At 68.9% G+C, this 10,868-nt stretch overlaps 1 protein-coding gene across 1 annotated transcript; it reads right to left on the reverse strand.

Annotated features, from left to right (window-relative positions):
- Positions 1–3,637: 3,637 nt before the first annotated feature.
- On the reverse strand, positions 3,638–8,109 carry HMX1 (H6 family homeobox 1). The gene is made up of 2 exons (XM_042982758.1): positions 7,716–8,109; positions 3,638–4,975 (listed from the first exon to the last, which is right to left on the reverse strand). The coding sequence occupies exons 1-2, from the start codon at positions 8,107–8,109 to the stop codon at positions 4,317–4,319; spliced, it is 1,053 nt and encodes a 350-aa protein (XP_042838692.1). The 3' UTR covers positions 3,638–4,316.
- Positions 8,110–10,868: the final 2,759 nt, after the last annotated feature.

Raw genomic sequence — 10,868 nt, forward strand, 5'->3', positions numbered from 1 at the left:
AGGGCGAACCACCTTGGGGACCCGGCTCGATTCACGGAGTCCAGCACCACTTCTGGCCAAAGGATTGAAGGAGGCCAGACCCCGCTGCCCAGTGGGACACCCCCCCCCCGCCCCGCCTCTCCATAGGCAGGCAGCTTGGTGGTCGCCCGCCCTGGCCACTGGAGGGGCAGAGTGGCCAAAGGGAATTATCCAGATGATTCGGACCGGTAGCAAGGCAGATCAGGATGCCGCCCGAGTATTCGCACAAGCAGGGAGCGGGAACCCCAGTGCGGAGCCCCAGGGGTGGGCAGCTGAGCTCCTAGCACAAGGTGGAAGGAAGAAAGTTGAAGGGCCCATGGCTGAGTGACCTCTTGGGGTCCCTGCCCCAGCATCTCTGCCCCTCTTGGAACCTAATTTCCCCTTCTGAGAATTGCTCGATGGGGCCAGAAAGCCACTCAGGATGCGTGGGAGGGAGACACCTACAGACACGGGAAACGAGAGACAGACCAGGCTCTTGCTGCCTCCCTCTTGACCCCAGCTGACCAGTTCCCTGCCCCTTCTGGGTAGCCGAGTGCTGGGAAACCTCCCACATGGCCAGGCCAGGCTTGGGGGGAGGCGGGGAGGCCACAGGCCACCTCTGACCTGATGAGAAGGGCCCCACGGGGATGAGTGTGAGGCGCTGGGGGGGTGGGGGAGGACAAAGGCAGGGTTCAAAGTGCAGGGGGTGGGGAACCACCCACCAGGAGGGCATTGCCACCGTGCTCACCACGCCCTCACCGGGGCTCTGGGGGAGGGGGCCTGGCGTGGCAGGGCACGTGGGTCACACAGGGCAACTATCTGGGGAGAAACAGGGCAGGTGCTTCTGCTTCCGGCAGGTCTGGCTCTATGTGGGTGGCACATAGATGGCAACTCCACGCTTGCCTTTGACCCAAGGAACGACCCAAGCCTCTAGTAGAATTTCCCGATGCCCCTTCCGAGGTCCTGGCGCGCCCGGGGGTGGGGGGTGGTGGGGGGTGGGTTCTGGTTCTCCACGTAGCTCTTGTAGGGCCCAAGCAGGGGGCCGAGAGGGGCTGACGGCGTGGGTCACTCCCCCAGTCCCACAGCAGCATAGGCCCCAGATGCCGGAGGAGAGTGCCCCTGTGGCCTGGGGAACCTTGACCCTTGCGCAGCTCAGAGAAAGCTACGCCTTTACAGGTTAGACACCACCCTCGTCACACAGGTCTGCCAAGAGGAAACAGGCCCCGGAGAAGAGAAGGGATTTGTCCAAGGTCACTGAGCGAGTGGGGCGGGGCCAGGTGTCCGGACCCTGCTGGCCCTGCCTGGGCTCAGGGACTCTGCCAGCCGGAGCCCCGGGCGGCCCAGTGTGGCAGGAATCAGGCCTCGCTTTAAGGAGAAAGTGAGGTGGGGGGTTCCGGAAGAGGGGGAGGCAGGTATGGCAGAAAGGGGTCGAAGGCATCCGTCTTCTGCCAGGAGCAGAGCCCAGGAGCCCCGGTGATGGATGCTGCCGGAACTTCGGGCAGGTGCCTCCCCAGCCTGGTCCCGCGCTTCCCGGGCTGCGTGTGGTTTGCCAGTGGTTTGTGCCATCCTCCCTGTGGCACCCAGGATGCCGGTCGCTATGGGGTAGAGCCAGCTTCCCGGAGCCCAGCCGGCCTCACCCCGGCTCGGATCCAGAGGATCCGGAGTCTGTAGGGCTCCTGGCTCCCGGCCCTTCCCGCACAGCCAGCGGACAGCCCCTCTTTCCACCTCCCGGCTTCCTCCGTCCAGAGGAAGGGCCCACAGGCAAGGGAGCCTCTCGACAGCTCAACCTTTGACTGTTCCGGGGAAAGACACAGCCCTTCTCTCTGAATCCACTGCATTTGCAGCTGCGACAGCGGGAGGCTGGGTGACCAGGTGGAGGCTCTTGCTTCCTGGTGGGCAGAGGGGAGGTTCTGGACGCGGGGCACCTGCACTCTCCTCTCCCTCCCCCCCCCTCCCCCCCCCACCCCCGCTGGGACTGTGGTTCCGACCCACACGGCCCAGTGGTGAGCAGCTTCCGACGGACCACGCCAGCCACAAACAGTCAAATCAAAGGGTTGCAGGTTGCATCGTGCTGATAACCCCTCTGACTTGTAGCATTTGCGATCTAGAAGTCCCCTGACCTTGGCGGTCCCTGAGAACCATTTCCTCTCTGTACCACGGAGAGGGTGCCGCGAGGAGCGCCAGAACCCGCCCGGTGCCGGCCTGGCGTGTTTAGGGAGAGAGCACGGCCCCGAGGCCTCTGCGGTGCGGCTGCGTCTGCCGGCGGAAGGCTGGTCGCATCCTTTGGAGGACTGGCAGCCATGGGTCCACTGGCTGCAAGAGGCCACCACAAAAGCAAGAAAAGAAGAGAGGGCAGGGACCCCAGGGGGAGCCTGAGGCAGGAGCGCGGAGGCCTGCAGCGGGCAGGATGGGAGGGGGAAGGAGGGGAGATGGAGGGACGGTCTGTGCTCTTGCAGCGGCTGCCCCCCACTGCCCCCTGTGGCCGCTGACCGGGACCCGGCCTTTGAAAGTAACCAGCAGCAAATTTGGTTTCTTGAAGCGGATCCTGGAAGTCCCTTCCAAAGTTGAAATGAAACCTAGTTTGGAGAAAAGCAGTGTGGGCAGCTTCCCCACGCTAAGCCAGAGGAGAGTCAGCCCAGGAAGGGCTGCAGGGGGCTCAGGTGGCAGCTGGGAATGCACCTGGGGGGCAGGGGCGGCGCTGGGTGACGGATCCCGGAGTGCCTCCTGACGCCCACCCCCTTACGCTCTGCAGGCACCACGAGCCCCAAGGCACAGACCCAGAGGGGGCACTGGCCGCCCCTGCGGGAGGCCCCACTTTCTGGGACCCAGCCTCAGGGCACTGGGAGCTGGGGGCCGGGAGCTGGATGGCAGGGGTAGACGGACAGATGGACTGCCAGCCCAGGGAAGACCCCGGTGGCGCCTTCTCCCGGGCCGTCTGTTGCCTCCGCGGAGGGAGGACACCGAGCCCCTAGTGTGGCCCGGATGCTGTGTGTCTCAACCCGGGAGGCTGAAGCTGAGGGACAGAGACAGGTTTTCAAGGGGACCGGACTCTGTTACAGAAGTGACCCTCCCAAACACCCTCACAGGGGACCCTGTATTCACCCCGAAATCCGGTCTTGGGGGGGGGTGATGGAGGCTGGCGGCCACCGTAATGCAGGCTATTGGAATAAGCTTTGTTCAGAGCCCATCAGCTCAGTCCCCAGCTTGCCAGAGCCTGCAGATGGCCCAGGGGCACAGGCAAGCTGGAGAGCCGCGTTTGCCCCCTGACCTTGCTGCGACTGGGTTTTGTTTGGGCCGAAAGAAGAGCGGGTATGCCAGCCGTGATGGTGCCTCTCAGAGCTAGTGCAGGAAGGGGACTCGGATGCGGGAGCCACACAGCCGGCAGCTGCTCGTGCCAAAGGAGGGTGCCAGCAGGTGCTTCGACTCATGGCTTCGGGTTCTGTGGAGGCCCCAGGACCGTGGGACACAGGATGCTCGGTGCCCTCGTCCTCCCCACCACGACGTCCCCTGAGGTCCTGCTGGGCCTCCTGTCCGGGGAAGTCCCCAGACCTGGGCTCCCGAATTGGAAAGAGCTCCAGGAAGGAGGGACAGGCGCTTCTGAGGGGGCCCCGCCCCAGGGACCACACAGCGGCAGAAAGCGTCCAGAAAACGTCCCTTTTATTCCGTTACGCAAATAAGTAGATTCGTTTTTAAAAAAGTCTTCGCCAGAAGAGCTGGAGGCCGCAGCCCGGGAGAGGAGCTCCGGTCCGCCCCGGGGCGCAGAGCAGACAGTCTGGCGAAGGGCCACCTGGCGGGGTCTTCTCCCCGGCCCCTCCACATGGGCGCTCTCCCTGGGGCTCCCCTCTGCTGGGCCCACTGGCAAGGCCATGAGGCTGATCACAGTCCTCCCGAGGCCTGCCGTCTGGGCTCCACGCGGTCCTGGGAAGGGACGTTTGTGTTGGGGGAGGGGGGCGGCGAGACAGAGAGCGGTGGCTTCCAAGCACCTTTGACGGCCCGTGTGCCTGCTTCGGACTGGGCCCGCGCTGGCTGCGAGCGGCTGAGGCCTGGCCTGTGGGGCTCCGGGCTGCCTGCCGGGCGCACTGCCTCCCCGTGATGCCCTCTTCCCTGCCAGGGATCCGGCCTATTTGGAAGCCACGGTCGAAGACACCCCTGTTACATTCTGCACGAGCTTGGGACAGGACTCGGGCCAGGGCCGCAGCCTGCCACGGGGGGGGGGGGGCAGAGGGGCCCTCGGAGCGCCCCGGCTCCCCCCTCCACGCATCGCGGGTGCGCCCCGGGGGTCCCCGGCGGCCACCCGGAGTGGGCCCAGTGGGTGGGACTCACACCAGGCCGGGCATCTGCGCCCGAAGGAAGGGCACGGAGGCGGCCGCCGGGAAGGCCGCCAGCGGGTAGGCGAGGGCCCCGGAGAAGCCGAGCAGCGGCGGGGGCGGCGCGGGCGCGGCGGGCGCCAGCGGGAAGGGCAGCGCGGCGGCGGGGGGCCCGGGGGCGGCCGCGGCCGGGGGGCTTTCGTGGTACAGCACCGGCACGCGGACCAGGCGCTGCGCGCCCGGCGGGGACAGGCTGGCCGCCTCCAGCTCGGCCGCCAGCTGCCGCTTCCACTTGTTGCGGCGGTTTTGGAACCAGATCTTGACCTGCGTCTCGGTGAGCTGCAGGGAGGCGGCGAGGCCGGCGCGCTCCGCGCTGCTCAGGTAGCGCTTCAGGTCGAAGGTGGACTCGAGCTGGAAGACCTGGCTGCGCGAGAAGACCGTGCGCGTCTTCTTCTTGCGACCGCCGCCCACGCCGACGCCACCGCCGCGCCCCTCGCCCGCCGCGGCCGGGGCCTCGGCCAGCTGCGCCGCCTCCTCCGCGCCGGCCGCCGGGCCCCGCGCCGCCAGCTCCGCCGCCTCTCGCTGCACCGCTCCCGGCCCGGGGCCCCGCTGCCAGGCGCCCTCGGCGCGGCCCATCTCCTCGCCCGTCTCCGGTGAGTCCCGGTCGCTGGCTGCAGGGGAGAGAGGGGCACACGGTCGGTCCCGGGGGGCTGATGCCCAGACCCAATCCCTGCGGCCGGCTCCTCCCCCCACGGGCTCGCCCACAGCTGCAAGCAGGGAAGCACTCCCTGCGCAGGGCCCTGCACCCCGCACCGCACCGGGGCCCGCGGATCTCACCCAGGGGGTGCAGAAAGAGCCGGGAGGAGGTGAGCTCGAAGACCAGCAGGCTGGCCAGCTCACTGTCCCTCCCGAGTGCACACCCACAATGGAGGACAGAGGAAAGACGAGGAAAAAAAGAAAAAGGGAAAGAAAGACACACAAAAACGCAGGCAGAAACACAGAAAGGAGAGCGACTCCCGTAACCACTGGCTCCCTCCGCTCTGAACCACGGAAAGGCCTTGCAGGCACAGCAGGGCTGGAGGAGAGAGGTCCTTCCGAGGCGCCTACGCACTGGAAAACACACGGGTTCCCTGACTGCCCAGCACCCAGGCCCGCACCACGCGTCCCAGACACAGAAACAGACTTGCAGTGACCCCTCCCCGACCACTCAGAAACTGAGGCCGCGCTCCCCGTCCCGCCTGCACAGAAACATCCCAGGACCCAGAACAAACGAAAGCAGACGATCCCCCAGACCCCAGGTGACACCGGCGGGCCACTCACTCCCCATTTCCTGTACCCCTCACCCAAGTGCCCACAGAGACAGACACGCCCGCCCTCCCCCCAGTCGGGCTCAAAGGGAGCACATACAAATGGGGCTCTGCCCAAGCACCCAGCAGCTGCACGGCACCCCAAGCCTGTGGCTTCGGGGTCACAGAAGGCCACAGGGTTCCTGAGCTCATGCTGCAAATTCTGAGCTTCACCCGAACTCCCACAAGGAGATGCCCCCCAGGGCTGACAAGGGGTGGTCCCTCCCAGGTGAGGGGTCGCCCCGGGGGCCCAGGCGCTTGTCCAGAATCCAGGCCGGCTGGAAATCGGCAGCGGCCAGCCTGCGGGGTCCCAGCCGGGCCCAGGCCTGCTTCGTCCTCCGCCTCCCCTGGGCCTGAGGCTCCCCTGCCAAGGCGTGGCAGGGGGGCAGTCTAAGCGAAGTGTGGCCCCGCCGGCCCTGGGAAGACAGCGGGGTGGCGGCAACGTGAGCGTCTGTAAGGCGTGCGAACGCTGCTGGGCTCGTGTGTGTGCTTGGCCATACCCCTGTGCTCACAGAGGTGTGCAGGTCCGCGTGTGCCCCTGGCCAACCCCGGTGTTGTGAGCTTTCTCGGTGCTAGCAAGGAGTCGGGTTCCAGGCTGTGTGCCACTAGATAGTGGAGCCTCTGCCTCCACCCCCTCCCCCGACACCCCAAGCCCCCAGACTCACAGAGGCCCCATCGCTACAAGGCACCCGGCCAGGCCTGCCAGCCCCGGTGGGAAACCTGGACCCTAACCCGCATCGCACGAAATGGGGAACCACCTCTCCTGGAGCTGCCACCGGGCCGTAGGCGGAGATGAAACTCTGGGGCAAGCTGGGGGACACGTTTCACCCTTCCAGATCTTTTCAAAAACACTCACGGACGGGCACTAAATTTGGTCACCTGATTTCAGGGAAACCACTGAGACCTGGCCCAGCGTAAGTGAGAGGGGTGGGGACCCCAGACTTTCTGGGTATGGGCTCTGAGAGGTGGGTCCCTATGCAAAACGGTCTCTCCCACTCCAGAGAGGGGCTTTATCCGAGAGGTGAGAGGGGTCTGGCCCACCTACCCCCCAGCACACACTAATGGATTTCGGAGCAAGAGCCTGTAAGAGTCCACAGCTGGCTTTACGGTGTGTGCATATATGTGCGTGGGGTGCTGGCCAAGCCTGGGGGCCAGAGCTGGAATGACTTCCTGGTGTTCCTCCCAGGGGTGTTCCTCCAAGGGGCAGGTCCCCGCGGGGGCAGTGACCCTGGGGAGAGGGGGCAGGACTCGGCGGGGGGGGGGGGTGAGTGGCTCTGGGGCTGAGAACCCCCACTCCCAGCCTCTGAGCCCTCAGTGGGGAACAAAGACGTGGAGGGGGAGGGGTAGCAAAGGAAGAGAGAGGAGTGGGACTGGGGGCTTCAGAAGGGGCGCCTTCTTGCCTGGCACAGCTGCGGCCATGGTGCCCGGGAGGGCCAAGGCCAAGGCCCAAGCAGCCCAGGCCCTGTCTGCGGCTCTCTCTGAGGAGATGGGGCAGTGGGGGCACAGATGCTCCTGCCCGTGTGTCCAGCACCCCCCCCCCACCCCCAGTCAGTGGCTCCCTCTGCTCCAGCCCCCTTCACGTTGCCCCTTCCGGCTCTACTTGTCTCCCCTTCTTTTGCTACCCTCCCGTCTCTCCACCGAAGCCAGCGGGTTCTGCTGTTAGGACTTCCCTTCTCCGGGCTCCCCTCTCCCCACACCCCTCTCCTTCTTCCTCCGTCCTTCCCTCTTCTCCCATCCAACCTGTGCTTTCGTTCTCCCCCGTTCTCCACCCCGCTTCCCTCGCTCTTCGTCCACTGCCTGGTGTCCCCGGTCCCCAGACTCCACGGGCTCTCCAGCCTCCCTGGGACCCGCAGAGTCTGGCGATGGGTGAAGCCCGAGCCCTGCAAAGCCTTCTTCCCCGCACGGGGACCCTGACCCAGGGAGTGGGCCCCCAAACCCGCCCCCACCAGGGGCTCCGCTGGGGCCCCGCTGCACACAAGAAGGAGGGTGGCCCAGAAAGGCCTCCGACGGACCCAAAGTCCCCGAGCACACCGCCCGGCCCACCCCTCCCGGCGCCCTCACTCACTGTCCGGACTGAGGCCGCCTCCGTAGCCGCCGTGCGCCCGAGGGTACCAGCGCGTCGCGCCGCCGCAGCCCAGAGCGTAGGGTGGCCCGGGCCCGGGGGGCGGCCGGGGACCGAGGCCCAACGCGCCGGGCCCGAGCAGCGCCCGCGCCCGCGCCTCCCCGCCGGGCCCCGCGCCCGCGCGCAGCTGCCGCCGCCGCTGCAGCCGCCGCCGCCGCGCCTGCTCCGCGTCCTCGTCCTCCGGGTCGTCGTCGTCCTCCTCCTCGTCTTCACGGCCGCCTGCGCCCTGGGCCGCGCGCCGGGCGCCCTTGGCCTCGGCCGCCAGCAGGTTCTCGATGAGGAAGGAGGAGGCGCGGGCCGGCGTGGCGCGCCCGGGCTCCGTCAGCTCGTCCGGCATCGCGGCCGCGGGCCCGTCGGGCTCTGCCGGGCTCCTCGGGGTCCCGGGCCCCGCTGGGGACTGGGGCGCGCGGCTCCCCCGGCGCACGCGCGGGCCGGGCCCTGCAGCCGCCGCCGGGAGCGCTGGCGTCGGGCCCCGGCGGGCGGGCGGGCGGCGGGCGGCGGCCTCGGCGCGGGGCTGGGCTGGGCCGGGAGCGGGTGCGCGCCGACAGCCGGCCGGGCAGCCGCCTCGCTCGCCTTTCACGTCGCCGCTCTGGTCGCCGCCCGGGTCGGCCCCGCTGGGGGCGGGGAGGGGCGGGGGAGGGGCCAGCGGAGGCGGGGCGGCGCGGGCCGGGCGGGTCGCCGGGGGGGGAGGGGGGGCGTGGGGTGGGGCCCCCCGAGCGCGGCCGCGGCCCGGAGACGCCGCCGGGACCTGGGCGCGCGGGCGGTCGCGCGGCCGAGGCGGGTGTGGGGTGGGGTGGGGGAGTGGGGGCGGCCGCGGGGAGCCCGGGCCGGGGGTCGCGGCCAGGCGGGCCCCGCGTGATCCGCTGCCCGGGCCCGCGCCGCCCCCGCGCCGGGGGTGGGAGGGGGCGTGGCCTCGGCCGGGCGGCAGCCCATTGGCCGCGGGGCCCCGGAGAGAGCCGTGCTGGCCAATCAGCGCCCGGCCACGGCCGTAATTGCCTCGCGGCGGGGCGAGCGCCGCGCCGGGCGTGAGTGAGGGTGCGCGCGCTCGCGAGTGTGGTATGTGCGGGTGTGCGCGCGTGTGGAGGTGCGTGTGCGAGCGGGGCGTGAAGACCCCGCGACTCCCAAGCACCGCCAGAGGCCGGGCCACAGCCGGCTTCAGGGCTGGGAGGCTGCGGCCGGTTTCGGTGCCCACGCGTAATAAAATGTTTTCAGTGCCCCGGGGGGTGCATGGAACCCTCTCGTTCCCGGGCTCAGCCTCTGAGCGTAAGGAGGTGTTCGCCCCCACCCCTACCCCTGTGGCCCCGCCCGCTGCGCGCCCGCTCCCCGGGAGGCTCGGGCCTTAGGAAGGGGGTGGGGGCGAGAGCCAGTGCCCCTGGCCGCTCAGGTCTTGGGGGGGGGGGGCAGGCCCCATCCCTCACTGAGCCTCCGTTTCTAGACTCTGAACCCGTGGGGAGTCTCGTCCGGTTCCTGCAGCAGGGAGCGCGGCGACAGAAATGCGTCCCGGCCCACGCCGCCACCTCGGGGCTGTGTCAGCTCCGCCCGGGAGCAGGTGACGGCCCAGCCACCGGGTCGCAGCGCGGTCGCGCGGGTGGAGCCGGCTTCACCGGACGCGGGTTATCTCCGAAGGAGAGCTACATCCTGCCTCCCAGTGCCAGCCGGGGTGGCTCCTGTCCAACCGCGTGCTGCCCGCGTTCTCCCGGGACGGCTGCAGGCCGGCCCCCCGGCGCTCCGAGTTTCAGATCAGCCACGGCGGCCGGGAGCATCAACCCCATTTTCCAGAGGGGAAAACAGAGGCGAGGCGAGGAGAGACCACACCGTCTGGTAAGTGGCTCTGGCAGGCCTGAATTCCGGCGGTCGGGGCCTGGGGTCGGACGGGGGAGCGGAGTGGCAAGGCCGCGGAGCCGGCCCGGACGAGGCGTAGCCCGCGGGATTCTGCCGGCCTGCGGCCGCGGAGGTGAAACGCTGCGCACCCGTGTGCCTTTTCTGGAGTGCCTGCAGGAGCCGGCTTGCCCTGGCCCGTCTCGCCAGCCCCCGGTTTTCTCCCCGCTGCTGATGGGAAGGACCTCTGGGGGGTTAGGGGGTTTCTGCAGCCTCAGGAACCAGATGCCGGGCCCATCTTCTCTGGCCCTCACATCGGGCCCCAGAAGGGGCAAAGCCTGGCGGTGACAGGGGCTCTCCCCAGCCTGGAGGCAGACACGGAGATGAGGGCTCTATCCCCCTTTTTGTAGATGAGGACGCTGTGCAAGAGTGGAGAGAGCTGGGGTCTCCAGGTATTACACTCTGGGGGCTCCCGGGGTCAGGGAGACGCCAAGGGGTCGAGCCGGAAGGGGCTGAGCCAAGGGGAGAGCTGGCAACCCCAGTCGTTTGGGAAGAGAAGTGCCAGCCGGGTGGGTGGGAGCTGACCACACGGTCTAATCAGAGGGCATTTCTGAGAGTCGGGGAAACTGAGGCCCGAGAGGTGCCCAGATAAGAAGACAATGGCTGTGGGGACGTAACCACCCACTTTAAGGGAGATGTCCTGGGCCCTCCTTCAGCACGCTTCTCGAACCTCAAGCCTGAGAGGCTGGTGCCCTCACTGCCGTGATTTCCAAGCGTGGGGGCTTCCTCCGGAGTCTGGGTTCAGTTCTCTTTGCTCTCCAGTTGTGTGGCCGGGGCGGGGGTGGGGGGCGCCCCGCGGTGACAGGCTGTTGGGAGGGGGGCTGGGTGCGCCCAGGCGGGGGACCCAAGCCTCAGTGCTCTCTTGCCAGGGTCGCCCCCCTGCCTCTGCCGCGCCGCCGGGTCGGGGACGGGCTGAAGGCGAGCGGAGGAGCGTGGGCCTTCTCGTGTCTCCCACACGGGCCTTGTGGGGGTTGCAGAAGGCGCTTCCCTGACGCGGGCACGGGGCAGCAGCGGGGGCGCCCGGCGCTGGGTCCCTGAGACGGTCACGACAACGGTGACGGCGGAGCCCCAGCGCGCGAGGCGGGCAGTGCAGAGCCGCAGTTGGTCGCCGCTGGGCCGTGGGGTCGGCCAGGGAGGCGAGAGGTCGCCCGCCGCGTGGCGCTTGCCCAGGCCTCCCGCCGTTGTGCACAGGGCCGGTCCCAGAGCCGGAGCGGAGGG

Source organism: Panthera tigris, chromosome B1, assembly GCF_018350195.1.
Source record: "Panthera tigris isolate Pti1 chromosome B1, P.tigris_Pti1_mat1.1, whole genome shotgun sequence".
NCBI classification, from domain to species: Eukaryota; Metazoa; Chordata; class Mammalia; order Carnivora; family Felidae; genus Panthera; species Panthera tigris.